Below are 15,528 nucleotides of genomic sequence, written 5' to 3' on the forward strand. Positions count from 1 at the left end.
GATTTCACACACAGTAACACGAGCAATCACTCTTACACTTCAAATGCTTAAAGGCCTCGACTATGAAAAGACTCTCACACTTCGTCGCTCCTTCGCTGTTCGAGATCCACATGAACCTGAGCTCTGATGGAGAGGCCGGCGTACTCTCCATATCATCAGTAGTTATTTTGTTCACATGCAAATGAAGGACTACATTCTGTACTGTGTGTGTTGGCCCCCTATGTGCAAGCAGGGGCTGGAACATAACTTCACAAAGAAACAGAAATTCTACATTAAAAATTGAAAAAAGGAGGAAAAACATGCAATGCTATTTTGTCAGCAAGACGTTTTATAGACGTTTCTTTTGAAGGGGGGGGGGGATTTTTTTTCCTTAACAAAAGCAAGAGAAAATGTATAAAAAAAAGAAAAATTATTCTGCATGGAATAATGTCATGAGTCAAACTGAAAAGTCCAAAACGTGGATGAGATAGATGCGCATATACAAACCTGGGTTCTTAAACTGATCCGGGCTGTGTAGGTGCTGGAGGGGGGAGTTGCAGGCGGAGGTGGCATGCTCACTGTGCAGCATCTGAGCCGCTTGGGGCCCCAGGGAGCCATAGTCAGCAAAGGAGCAGGGCCCCCCCCTCTGGTCACTGGGCGCAGAGTAAAACCCATAATCGGGGAGGCCTGGGAGATACAGTATAGGGTGGGGAGGGGGAGGGGAGGGGACTCCATCATTGTGGAAATCAACTTTTTTCACTTTCAAAGTCAAAGTCCAGATTGTTGAGCAGAGCTGGGTGCTGTGTTTTTATCTGCTGTCAGTGGCCCTCCCTGCCCTCCCTCCCCAGCAGCTCCTGCCATGAGGCCATGCCCCCTGGCATAAGGTCTGTTTGATATGTTCAGATGTATGTTAGACACTAGCTCTACTATTATGGAAACATATCATCTCTCCCTGAAAGCACACAATTAAAACCTCCTCAGTTACTTCAAATGGACCAAATAGAACACACAGTGACATTTACACAAATATAAAAGCCTCAGCTTTGGTACTTTGGCTTTTGCAGAACTGACCTGTGTCCCCATGTTTTCTTGCAACCACTAAGGAGTGAGATAAAACTAAAGCATCATTAAAACACAGGTCAATACATTTCTTTGTCAAAATACCTGAAGGAAGCTTTTGTCATTTCAAAGAAAAGAAACACAAAGCGCACCAATCAATAATGAATTTAAAGCCCTTTTGACCAATAGCAAAGATAATAAGGTTTTTATGTGGATGAGATACAGAGACATTCATGTTTATTGATGATTGTCAGTCTGAAATTGAAGCACGTCTCCGATTGGACGGTTCTCTCTTTGACACAGATGGTGGATTATCAACAGTTTAGAAAATGTCATTTAGCAATAAGTCGTGCTGACATTTATTGCTTGTCCTCTTAATCTGAGACAAGCTGCTCATATAAAGAGTGCAATTAAAAGAAACTGCTCCTTCTCACACCTCCTTGATAACAGAGTTAATCTACTCGGAGGGACTCAGATTGGTGACACTGGCTTCTCCATGCTGGGTTTCCCCTGCTGTGTGTTTGTGGTTTTTTTTCTTTATTTGGGTCCTGGAGCGAACAGCCATTCAAAGCCACTTCACCTCTACCCGTTCAGAGTGAGACAGTCCACTTCTGCCAAATGGAATGTAAGCACCAGCCATGTTTCTCCCCGCCAATGCTTTTTAGCACTCTGATCTCACCACTTGTGGGCTGTCTGCCCACTCATCAAATTATAGGCTCCAAATATGGCAGGATTCCCACGTACGTCACATAATGCCTGACACATTGAACAAAGCTCAGGAAGCAATCATTCCATTTACTTCACTTAGACAAATGTCACTGAAAATTGATTGGCCTTGCTAATGAGGAAAACTGGATCGATGGAATAATTATAACAGGGAAAAAAAACATTTGACAATAGCACAAACCGTGTTATTGGGAATTCATAAGGAAGCTATTCTAAATATGTGACAAATATAGAAGAGTGTAAAACTGGAAACAGGCTTTACATGAAATAAAATAAAGTACATATCTATCTATCTATCTATCTATCTATCTATCTATCTATCTATCTATCTATCTATCTATCTATCTATCTATCTATCTATCTATCTGTCTATCTGTCTATTACTTTTTATTGTAAAATATTTCATTATATTTCATCAGTGAACTGTAACTCAACAGACTTCACTTTCAGACAATATAAAACTGAAAATTAAGCATGTTGTAATCTTGGTAAAAGTGTAGTTCCAGCATTATTGAAAGGGTTAGATCACATGCATATGATTCTTTTTTTTTTTTTGTTACTATTATTATTATTTTCTTATTATTGTTTTTTAGACCAAACCCAAAATAAACGGAGTGTCATATGTATTCAATCAGAATATTATTAGCAAGAGACAACGATGGGGAAGATATTTTCATTTGAGGTTGTGTCAGTGTAACTGACCCACATTCATCTGCGTATATTTTATTATCTTGTCCATTGTGTTAACACATTTTATAAGTGTTAAAGGACCTCTCTGCTCAGAGCCTGCGGCTTTATACTCACACTTTTTGTCCATTGACAATCCTAATAAAATTTAAACAAACAAGACAACCACTCCTCAGCAATGTTTATGAAAAGAGACAGAGCAGCTTTACTTTGTGCAATTCTGTTTTGAAGGGAAAGTGAGAAGACACTGCAGATGGCTTGGAGATGCAGACAATATGGATTGTCTGTTCTGTGGCAGAGATCAGTTTTATATCACAGCTGACTACAGTCTTAGCCACAAAATGTAAAATACCACCCCATTAATATTAAAACAAGCTCACTGCAGTTTGTTTTGACAGAAGCAATATGGGGAATCGAACTGTGGAACTGCTCAAACTGCAAGACAGCCGACCAAAATCTCTGACAACCAATCTCACAGACGCACGATTCAAAAATTAGTCAGCAGCAACCAATTTGTGGTTAAAATCGAGCTGAATCCAGCGTCTGCTAGGCTTCATGAAAAGTTCAAATCTCATAAAGTGCCATTCAAAACAACAACCTATCCCAGAGCACCAACCTTATTGTTCCCTTCAAATACAATAAAACATGTACTGCACACATGTATGTTTCCTCACATCAAGAACTTGTTGTTAGATTTTAAGGAACATTTGGTCAGGTGGTGAAATGAGACATGTTCAGACCCTGCATGGCGCTGCACTGTCTGCAGGTGAGGCAGCTCAGGTGAGAGACTGGCTGTGTTTACCAGAGAGAGGCAGCTGGACGAGAGCACGGCTCAGACGCTCGTGCAGCCACATATTCTCAAAGCCATATATTTTCATCAGTGGCTATCTGATCTGTTATGCAGGATGAGACTGGGCCTACAGCTGCATTAGTATCACCGATCATATCACTGTGCCTCAGACCGTCCCACTATTAATATTCACACAATCTATCCAGAACAATGGGCCTTTCTTGGACTCCTTTTTTTCCACTGGCCACTAATTGGATGTAATTACTCATCTACAAAACAAATGAGCGTGGTGAGGTTGCCTTGGAGACTAGATCAGGGGACCCAGCAGTGCGGATCGTTTGCAGGGCTTCATTTATACTGATAATTATCTCCCCTACCCCCACCCTCTCTCCCTTCTGCCCTCAGTGACCAAAGCTGGCTGTGAGGCGATGGAGAGGGGAGTGTCTTGCAATCATCTGTTACTGACATCATCGGGGTGGCTCTCTTTAAGTGGATAAATGCTCTGCTCTTGTTCTCACTTTGCCAGGTGACTGCCTTTAAGGAGGAATCACAGAGCTTGAAAGTGCTGCGGCTCTTCTTCTCAGCAGTCGGAAAATAAAACTAATCACTCTGATGATAAAAAGTAGCGTCATGCTCCCTGAGCTGCTGTGACTTTGGGATGTTGAAAAATATTGTCATAAGTTTGCCAGTGGTCTGCACCGAGTTTGACATTATCCTTATTTATATCCACACACACACGTTTAAAGGCACAATCAGTGATCCAGGTGTTAACAAAACAGAAACCTCACCAGCACAAAAAACCTGGACTACCTGTCAAAAGTTTGAGAACATTTTTACAGTTTCTATTGAACTGTCACCAGTTCAAGTCCAGTGAAAAATCCCTAGATAGTACAAAGCTAAGAGGTAAACTGCCTGAGGTGAAAAAACTGAAACATCATGTGCATTTCATAGAAAACAGGCCTTTTTCTGGGATTAAGAAACTGGTGAACTTTACAGTTTTCCTGCAGGAAATAAATGAAAGTAAGTAAATCAAAGCAAACAATCCCAACAGGTTGATACAGGTGTTCCTACACCCTCTGATGCTTCATTAAGACACTGCAGGAAGTAGTTCTGTAACAGAGGAAGTCAGACTGGTTGGTCAGAGCTTCATCCTACAGATGATGAGCCAAACATTAAAAGACCAGGTCACATGATGAAGACCAGCTCAGTCTACAGCCTTAAACGTCATGGAGCTGGTTTGGGATGAAGTGGACAGGAAGTGAAAACACGATGTTGGGACAAACGATCTAAACAATGTTTGATTTCCACTGCGGAGAGAATGAAGTGTGTTCAGTTGCTCAACGAGTCAGAAATCAAGTTAAATTTGGTTCAACAAGAAGATTCCTCATTTTTAAAATCTCCACTTGTTTATTTGTTCTGAACATTAAGACGCTGAATTATGAAAATTCAAATAATAGTGTATCTTTGTAATGTTTTTGTTAAATATTTGCTAAAATCAGTAATGTCTGAAAATACATGATTTAAAGGGCCTTTATTCTGAACTCTGACTATTTGAATATACATGAATGCACTACTTTTTTCTACAGCCAACAAACAGGGATTCCTGGGAATTGGGGAATATAAGAATCTATTAGCAGAAGTTATTTTCATTTCTGCAAGTACTGATTTTTTATGCAGTCACTCCTCCATTCCCTCGTGGTGACAGTGAGATTCCTTGGTGGCCATCAAACCACATCATTCTACAGAAGATGTCAATAAACCTGACATGCTGCTTCTCAAATTAGCTTTGAATTTTAGAGCTACCATAATTAGCTTTTCCATTTTCACCAATGTCATTTAAAAATAGCGTGAAAGAAACTAACAGCTCTTTTGCTGTCTAGCCTTGCTTTCACTTTCCATTTGAAATAATCTTTTCTGAATGAATGGCTGAGTAATTAACAGCACTAGACACCCTTTTCAGAGAGCACAGACATTTCATAAATAATACATATTTAATGTCTTGTCATTTTGTGTTCAGAGAAGCTTGGCTAATGAATTTTAACAGATGATTTCTTCTTGCATTTACTCACCCATACTCAGGCCTCTGTTTTTTGACTTTTCATTTTATGCCTGCTTTTCACTTTTCTTGCTGTTCTTTCAAGTAATGGACAAACTCAACACAGCTCCTGATTTATATTTACCTTCAACCTTGGCTGGAAATGATTGTGGGAAGTTACAGAGGAGGAGAAAACTTGAACAGTGAATCGTGGGTAAAGCAATGTGCAACAGTGAAGTGAATCAGTTCACACTAATTTGCTGCAGGGAAGCCCACACAGGCCACACTAAATGATTTTAATGCAGATTTTAACCTGTGTGGGATCTGGTCAAGTTGGGACTGAGAAAGGGCGCTCAGTTATCGACAGTCGGCACAGATTATCCCATCGTGAGTAGGCTCAGAGCTGACAGCCGTGGCCTTTTGGCTCAACACATTTTTTCAAACATGTCTGGTCAGGCTTATGCGGTCTGAAGAAATCTAAGACTCACTATGACTGAAATCAGAGTGTCTCATGGTCATTTAGATACAGAGGGAAGAGGAACTATGCTTACTAATGCAATGTTTACTAAGATATTACAAATTTAATTTTGGGGCATTTATGTCATAAACAGTACATGATGTTATCATGTGTATTGAAGTATTATCTATCTATCTATCTATCTATCTATCTATCTATCTATCTATCTATCTATCTATCTATCTATCTATCTATCTATCTATCTATCTATCTATAGACTATCTATCTATATCTTATTACAAATAAGTAAAGAAGTGTTTAAAACACATCCTGTATTTCCGTCTGAGGACAAAGTACCTTACTCCCATTAAGCCTTCACTAAGTTTTCTTTTTTGGGGTGGGGGGGTGTTATGTATGCAGCCCCCCGAGGGCAGAGTAGTGATGTCCCTGAAGGCCTGTGGCTGTAACCTCAGAGCATCTGCTACCCACAGCTGTGAGAGCCGCCGCTTCGTGGTGGAGGCACAAAGGGACACTTCGCCCTCCCTGATGTGTCACATCTTTCCCTGGGCCTGAGACAAAAACCCAGGCAGGATGGGCTTGGCATGCATGCTCATGTTATTTTGCACCAAATACATGTCGAGCACTTCTGGCCTAAGAGCTGAGCTCTGCAGATTAGCATCTGGGACAAATGGACCTGAGCTCAGTCCAGTGCACACAGCGTCCCTGGTCTCCTCTCAGGCGCTGCTGAAGACCACCGACCTTGTTGGGAGGATATTCATAATGATCTGTCACATGAGTTTCCATCGTTTCATTGGTGAAGAAAAAAACAGGTGGGAGAAGAAGTGAGATGAATAAAAGAGATAACCAAACAAAGAACTAACTGAGGGGAGGAGTGAGGTTTCAAATGTGGAGACCAGACACTGGACGCCTCTGCAATTCATACTGTTGTCCACTTTCTGCTAAACACTGACCACAGCCAACTCTATTTCAGTTTGGAACACCTGAGTCAGTTCAGGTGTACTGTACATAGCAAGTGCCCTCTAAAAGCAGCTGAATGGGGATTTGTGTATACTCCAGGTAAAGCCAGGATCTGAGACTGACATTTGAGCTTCTCAGAAAGCTCAGAGGACTCGTGAAACACTCATCCAGGGTAGACTGGGGCCTGTGTTCCCTGGACTGTCAGAACCATCTGCATCACCTGCATTTTTCACTGTTTTTATCTGACAAAGCAGCACAGGAGATTTCAGATAGGTCTACTTTAAAATGAAGAAGACTGAATGAAAAAAACTATGGACCTGCTCATTCTATTTCATCAGACATTAAATCCATTAAATGTCTTTAGAATGATTTTCACTGTGCATATTGTTGATATGAATGTTAGCGTTCAGCTTTCCAATAAATGACCTGTGGTTCTCAGTTAAAGTGATAACTGTGGACAATTTGTTTATCTGTCGTTTCTACAGCAGAGGTTGAGCACATTTATACTTAGAGCACAGTGCACGTATACTAAATGCAGCCCAGGTCCTTGCTGGACCAACTGTGCAGATTTTCAGCTCATGTGACTGCCCTTTGCATCCTCCAGTGGCACTGCTTCAGATCACATTCAAACTGCGACTCCCGCCAACAAAGGCGAGCCAGAGCTGACACTACTTTACCTCCAGGCGAAGGTAAACTCTGTCCGCTCGTAAGATCTCTCTGATCTGCTTCTTGCCTTGAGCCACAGTCTCTCAAATGTCCTCACAAACATCATCAAGATCCTTGTTCTTGCACTGTAGAGGTGAAATGTGCCCCCAGCTGGACACCAGGGCAGAAAAATACCCACCTCTACAACATGTGTCTGGTCCAACATCCCCTCAGTTTCAGCTTTACTAAATAAAATATGTTGCCTCGCCTGTCTGCGTAGTAACCACTAACTCAGTGTTTTGTTTTTCCTTTGATCACAATGATGATTTCTGACCTTAAGACCGGAAACTTGTCTGCTGTCACTAACATTCAAAACCTCAACTTGTATTTTCTGATACAGTGAGTAAAGCTTTCCATTTCTTGTGTAATATTCAAATGTTAATTTATTGGAGAACTACTAGTATACTGAAGAAGCTGTTGCAAAATTTTGAAATAGAAAAAGATGAACATATATGTAGGATATATCTAAGTATCTTAGCAAAGTTTGAAAGATGGTTCAGAGTCTCCATCTTCAGTAACTTTTCTCATCATGATACACAACTGCTGCTGCATCTGTGGTCGGGCTACAGTTTGCCACAAGTGCCAGGTCACAGTGAGAAGCCTAAAATACACCTTGTCATCAGCAGCGGTCTGTCACACAGAGGGAAGTCAGCATGCTGTCATCTTGTCTGTTGAGCATTGGGATTGGAGAGGAAGTGTCCTCTGTCAGGATGGAAAATGTCTTCCACATTCTCACGACACTCTGAGCATCGCTGACAATCTACAAACAAAGTCTCAGCTCACACCAAGGCAACATCTACACAAAAAGCAAAGTATAAATGAGGAGGATTTCAGTATTTCTGATGAGGTTTTGTTTTTTCTGTGCTTTCTTAGGCGGCTCCCTGCCGTCCTTGCTTCCCTCCTGCTGGGTCAAGGTAGACAAAGTATACAGTATGTGGTGCTCTATGGGAACTGTAGGTGGAGTCAAAGCACAAAGAATCCACACTGACATCATACATGAAGCTTTTTTTTTTTTTTTAACAACAAAAACCCTCATCTGCACTAAAATGAGAGAATTTAGAACCAAAACAGAAACCACTAGACTCGCTGTCCCTGGGCTGATTTTGTGTTGAGTGTGCTGCAAATTAAACTGAGATGGGACAGAGATGCAGCGACATCCCCTGATGATACACAGGGAGGAAGGTCAAGACGAAACAGTCTATGTCCTCTGTCCTGTCTGTCTGCACAGAACGAAGAGACCGCTGGACGGATTAACCACATAAGAAGGACTGCACTTGTTCGATGTTCTCTAGAGAACAGAACCGTACGTAAACAGCAACGACAACACAGAACACAGCTGATTGAGGTAACAAGCTACAAATACTTTCAAATCTCATTTTTCATCCAGACTTTGTTGCTGTTGTTGTGATAATGTTCTTGCTTTGCAGACAGATTTGCCACACACTGAAGACGCAGCTATTTCTCTGAGTGATATTTCCCTTAAAGCTGCTTCATGGCTGTTTAAGTGCTCGACAACAGGCCCATGATGTCACTGTTTACCACTCTAACCCTCCATCTCCCACCCCCTCCCCTCCCCCCGTTCATAATCATTCACTTGTCTCCATTCCTTTTGCAGCTGTCAGAATTAAACTGTACATAATAGTCGCCATCATGTCTCCTGCTCCCTGGCTGCTGCTAACCACAAATCAACATTCCCGCTTCTTAGTGATGTTCATTGCAATTGTTGGGGAAATTGTTTGTTTTGAAAATGTGAAATCACACAGCCTCATGTGAAAGAAACGAGCATCTGAGTGGCTTCCAGTGTTCCCTCTGTCGATTTGAATTAAGTTCAGATGAGGACAGGTGGGTTCATTTGTTCGTCTGTATGTTTGTGTCTATGCAGGTGGTCTGCACACAAGCCACACCGTGTCTGTGTGTTGCTGTGCAGCTTCAGGTATCACAGCATTAAATAACATGTCTTTGTACTTTACATCAGTGAGCGGCTGCACAGACCAGACAACATCTGAATTACAATTAAAACAGATTTTCTCCAACAAGCGTCTAATAGTGTGTCTGATTAGGAGAGACACACTTCCCTAAAGCCCGGAGGCTGAGTGTTCAGTCAGGGGAACTATTATTGACACTTATTGAATGATCTACAGTTGTAAGCAGGGAAAAAGCAGGATGTCTAAATGAAGCCCACAAGAAAATCAATGCTGTGTTTAAGACACAGAAACTTACTTCCTGTTTTAGGTAAAAATCTGGGACAGATATTTTGCAGCATGTTAATAAAGAGTGGATTACGCTTCAGTGGATTGTGTGTGTGTTTTGACTTCTCTTTCTATTTGAATCTTTAAACGTGTGTATTTACTCATACACTTTACAGAATACGCTTTGTATCTGTGTAGCATAAGTTCAGGGCGCTTCGACTAAAATGATCAAATCCGACGTCACAGAAGAAGAAGAAATGACTTCAGTGTTAAACTGCTGCTGTTTACCACTTCTATCTTTCTACTCAGTACTATTGTAAGAGACAGACCACAGATGATAACGTATCTTAGACGGAGTGGAAAAGTACTGCTTAGTTTCCAGAGATGATCAAGCTACATGTTTAAACTTTATTTACCAAGATGTTTGATGCCAGAAGGTTTCATGGAAAAACTCCTCGAACTACTAAAACGTCCTCTTAGATTCTTGCTGTATGTGCAAATATATGTATAACCCTCAGAAGCTTCAGGTACAGATGTTTTAGACCACAGATTATTTCATTTAAGTTTTGTTAACAACCATGAGAGAAATCTTTTTTCTGACTATAATTCATCTAATTCTGCTTCGGTCCCATGAGCCCTCTTTAAGTGTCCTTTGGAAAGACCACGGACCATCGTTTGAGAAGCACTGATTTGAGAGCGGTCCTGTTCAGGCTGAGAAACATCATGTTTTTTTGAGATGGTTGATGAATGAATCAAGAGCAGATTTGACCTTTCAGCATCTTAACTCAAACCTGGAAACATGAGAACCATGTACATGTATCTAAGCCTCTCCTGTATGTGTGTACGCTGCTGTCAGTGTGCGTGGGGGCTCGGGGGACTATGTCTATGGGGGGAAGCAGAGCAGGAGAAGTTGGAGAGAGCAGCAGCCACACAGAACATGGACAGAGCGTTTACCTGGCCCTGTGCTCTGTGGGTACGCCAAGTAGCCGCCTCTTCCACGGGCCCCCCTACCTGAGCCACGCGCTGCTGCTACCGCCGCCGCCGCCACCGGTCCGTATGCTGTCGCTGGGAAGCCTGCAGGCACATACACACACACATACACACACATACATCACTTCCTGCACATGGATGAGTACGTCCCAGAGCTACAGGAGAATGTTGATACCTGCGCTGAGCTACGGGATGAAACTATAGCTGTCAGAGACGGGGGCTCATGTCAGAGCAACATCTATCAGCAGACTCTTACAGAACCCACTGTGATATTCAAAACCCTGCAGATCCACAGATCCACACAGACACGGGAAACAGGAAGAAACAGGAAGGGAGCCATGAGCAACTGACTGAACAGTGGTGGGAAAAGATGTTTAAGAAGACTAAAGTGCAGCTTCCAGGTAATGTATCTCAAGAGACGTGCTGGTTAAATAAAGGTTGAATAACATGAACATCATGATGATGGAGTATCTGGTCAAGAGCAAACACAGAGTCTTCTGTCCCTGTAAATTCATCCTGTGCACGTGTTCGCACCTCACACTTCATCAGGGATCACACATTCAGGTGTGAGGAGTTGTTGCGGCCATTGACCCCGCCACTGTTGAATCATGCAGACAAACACTGAACACATGTAAAATACTCTGCTCTGAAACCTTCAGAATGATCCAGACTGATTCAGATTTTTATTGATTGTTGTTGCTTTCAAACAATCAATTATATGTTTACAAAGATCCATATGTAAAGACTGCAGTGATCCTCATGAGACAAATATCAAATGATGTAGAACCACACAAAGAAAATGAATGAATTTATGATTTTTAAAACTTTAAAAATGGGTGATAATATTTACTACTACTATTTACCACAAATTAAAATCCCCTGTTTTTTTCATAGTAGATTTCTGTCGTGTGGAGAAAGAGCTGATTTGCATTTGTAAACTGACTTTGGGTGTGTTTGCAATTCACCAAGTCCCTGATTATATTAGTGAAGAATTTGGCTTTGGGGGGTGTTTATGTCACATGCTTTGGATGAAAGATTATAGCCACTTCTGAGCAGCATAGACATGGGCATAATAGCTCTACCTCTGGGGACTATCCCTGCATTTGTTCGGGAGTGCTCCCAATTACAGCGAGCTTCTATGGACTCAAAATCAGCCACTGTAAAGCAAGAGGCAAAGTATTCCACTGTTTTTTTGTTCGGCTATTCAGCTGGAAGATATACAGTAAAAAAAAAAAAAATGTCACCCACAATCAGATGGAGACATCTGTCGGATGATTTGTCACTCAGAAGAGATTTCAATCTGTTAGTTTACTGAAGACTGAACAATTCTCGAGAGTTCCTTTCTTCTTATACAAAAATTTATATTTTCCAGCGCTGAGATTTTGTTTTTTAAAATATATCATGTACGTAAACGTCTTTAAATGTGTCCAAATTGTCAGTTTATGATTCACTAATAAAATATAAAGACCTTAATACCATGCAAATATAAATCCACTTCTTTAGGGTCCGATTATTCCAACAAATATCAGCCTAATAATCAGTGGGTAATTAAGCGAACGCAGTATCTGTGAATTGTAATTACGTTGTTGGCCTTAATGAACACAGTAGTTCGAGGTGGCTGACAGAGGCTAGTCCATGCCCAGGGCCTGGGCTCCTTTCTCAGCACAGGAATGGCATGTCATTAGTGGTGGTGATGAGATTCTTCACTCTGGGCTCAACACCGTCTTTGCCTAATCAGCCTCCTAAAATTATCTCCACAGGAAATGCTTTCCTCACTAACAAAATGATCTCAAAATGGCCTCAACTGGAGTTTTTCTTGATATTTTTTAGCTGAATGTGTGTGTCTTATGTTTTGACCATATTCTGGAGACTGTGGTTTAGATATTACAAAATGGCACAGGACACCTTAGAGGATTATTTTTTGAATGCTGTGGAGGTGAGAGGAGCAACAGCGGGTGACCTATTTTCCGAGCCAGCCTTGTATTGCTATTCCATGAAGAGGGGCTCACACAAAAGACTGATTGGGGGGTGGGGGTGGGGGTGTGTGTCTGTGTGGGGGGGCTGGGTCAGATGAGCTGCAGCCAAAGAGAAAAACACATAGCTTTTCATCAGCCGGCTGAGAAGGAGGTAATTCACAACTCTGTCGACACAATATGACCATGAATGTGTGTGTGGGGTGTGAGGTGCCATCACACTGTGACGGGCAGGCAGGTGAAGAAGAGAAAGAAACGCTACTTTTCCCCAAACTACCTAACAGCTCAGGAGAGAATAAGGGACTAAGGCGGGAAGGAAAAAGAAAAAGAAAGCAAATAAATCAGCCACATTTATGCCACTGCAGCTGCACTGGACCACGATCTGATTCCAGCCACTCAAAGATATTCCCCGCCTCTTTTCACAAAAACACAAATCAACTCTGATGCTATGCTAATGACGGCCATGCACCCCTGCATTTCCACTTAAGAGCCCACATGGCTGCTGTGCGGAACAGTGTTTCATGCAGAATCTCTCCGCCTCTTCTTCCCTCTCTCTTCTCGTCTTTCCTAAGTGCTGAATCTATCTTCCCCTCGCTGCCATTGTCATGACACCCCCATAGACCCACTGGCTTGGAAGTTAGTTGCGGGCAAAGTTGTGGTGAGAGATTAACTTTGCAGGATTAGGTGGGTTAATTAATAGATGGCTGCTGCTCATTGTTTTGTGCTCACGCTGTAAGAAGCCACCCAAGAGAAGCGCTGCAGCATTAAATCAATTTCATGGCCCTTTTATTACTGAGGAGATAAAGCCAATATTTAGCTTTCAATTCTTCACAATTATTGGGCCCCTGCTTTGCCACTTGAGTGGCTGCGCTTGGCTGGGGACAAGGACACATCTGTTTATGAGCTGTGGAGGCCTGGGGGCCTTGGTGTCCGGACTCCGGGGAACTGTCCTCAGCTTTCTCTCCTCGAGCCTACAGCACAAAAATTCTGCCTTCTTTAGGAACACAGGAAGGACGGAGGATTAAAATTAAAAGACGATGTGGCCAGTCATAAATTTCATTTTCTCTCCAAGTAAAAGACACTTTACGCAAAACACTAAAATTTCATTCGAATATTTAGAATCGTACCAAGAACAGAAATGGTCTCTATGTAACTCAATACACTTTCTATAAAAAGCTTTTTCTGATGTTATATTCTGTCGTTCACATTAATTTGTATTTTTCTATCCATCCAACTCCACTATTTACAATAATGATCACCATCCAGACATTTATATCCTACTTATGTAATCCTTTTCTAAAATAAACTTCAGCCGAGGTAACAAACAGAACGGTGTTGTGCGCTAAAGGAGCACAATGTGCATCCAGAGCTCATGAGGCTCTATTTTGATGACAGTGCATAGCACATGCTGGCGCTCTGTGCCAGTAAAGTGGCATTTTTCTTGGGTGCACACCAGTTCTTTTCTTAGCTGCACCTGTATTTTGCGAGTCTGTGTGAAGATGATTGTACGGAAGTGGGAGGAGAGATGCAGTGGGGGCAGTGTCAGTAGTGATCAAACAGCTCAGTTCCAAGGACTGGGCGTAAAGCTGAGTTTTCCCATTACAAAACTGTCACAGCACTCTGCTGAATATGCAGCTTTTAAAGTGGTGATGACCACCGATGTTGTATCCCTCTGAATGTCACCATGGTTTCAACCTGCTTCATTCATCAGTTCATCTACTATACGTTCAACCCTGCACAGTAAGAAGGTGACAAACTACAAAATGACATATTTATACGATTTCCTCTGATATTTTGTTGTACGATTTCATTTTTCTCCTGATAAACTATTTCTGAAACATTTCTGCAGATCTGTTTTAGCGTAACACTCACTTTCTGATCCTATTACTCAGAAAACCTCACAATGAAAAGTTGTTGCATTATGCATCAATAAGGTCCTATTTATGTCCTAGCAGTCTGACAACAGCTTGACTGATGTTAATGTAATCTGTACTGTTCTTTGGCCCAAAACTGCCAGCAGCAGCTCCCCCGTCACTGACAGAGGAGCTCCATCAGTCACAGAGCACTCCACTTATTTCTGCTATAAGAAGACTGTCAACTATCTAATGCACAGGAGGAGCCCAGGGACAGCTGAGACTTCTGTGGAGGCCACATGGATCAAATATGCCCACATTTTAATATCACTATGAGAATGAAAACTAATAGTGCCTGGTACTACATTAATACTGTAGTATACACAATATCTGTAGTCAACTGGTGTAAAGTCAGTGATGATATATCAGATAGTAGATAATGTAAATATGTGCAGCATCGACATTTTTGGTGAAAAAGACTTTAACATTATATCAAGCTGAAAAGAAACGTGCTCTTTCATCAGGTACTATCTTTGGAGTGTAGTTAACCAGGGTTAGCTTTCTGGCTAACGGAGAACAATGAAACAAGCCCTTCATTCTACAGCTACAGTAGATTTTGGGGGCAGACAGAGGGAGGGAGACAGATGAACAATAAAGAGCGGAGATGAGTGAGACAGATGAACAGAAAATGACATTAGCCACATGAGTGGAAGAGTAAAACAGAGAGACCAAAGGATGAAGTGAATGAGAAATGGAGGGAGAAATAAGGCCAGGACACGGCTGTCCAATTCATTCTCATGGAATTTTGTGAGGTGTTTGGATTATGTCAAGCAACAAGCGCATATTACACTCAGGTAAAACATATCAGCCACACCCACAATGAACAGTGCTATTCTTCTGCTACATCAGTGAACGTGTCATGAGGTGTTACTATAGGAAAATATGTTAAGTGAAAACAAGGTAGAAATATAATAATGTCAATTCAGAAATCTGCAGTGTTAAAATACTGTTGCATTAGCTAATGAATTTCACTATTAACGTGAAAAGTAACAGAAAAAAATGGTAATAAAAAACAAGTCAAAGTATTTATCTTTGAAGAATGGTCCC

The 15,528-nt window shown here is 41.6% G+C and overlaps 1 protein-coding gene across 11 annotated transcripts in view; it reads right to left on the reverse strand.

Moving 5' to 3' along the window:
• msi2b (musashi RNA-binding protein 2b) overlaps positions 1-15,528 on the reverse strand; it is a 220,734-nt gene that overhangs the window by 13,110 nt on the left and 192,096 nt on the right. For 4 of the 11 annotated variants that reach the window (XM_087177123.1, XM_023418166.2, XM_023418168.2 and 1 more), the window contains 2 exons: positions 10,560-10,679; positions 487-666 (listed from right to left, as the gene is read on the reverse strand). In XM_087177123.1, the coding sequence (XP_087033249.1) occupies positions 487-666; positions 10,560-10,679 (300 nt within the window). The remainder of the gene's footprint in view (positions 1-486; positions 667-10,559; positions 10,680-15,528) is intronic. The other 7 variants (XM_087177121.1, XM_087177122.1, XM_023418172.2 and 4 more) reach the window with 4 other exon arrangements.

Source organism: Seriola lalandi, unplaced genomic scaffold (genome assembly GCF_002814215.2).
Source record: "Seriola lalandi dorsalis isolate HSWRI2012SDOR001 ecotype SW California unplaced genomic scaffold, Sedor1 jcf7180002054581, whole genome shotgun sequence".
In the NCBI taxonomy this organism is placed as follows: domain Eukaryota; kingdom Metazoa; phylum Chordata; class Actinopteri; order Carangiformes; family Carangidae; genus Seriola; species Seriola lalandi.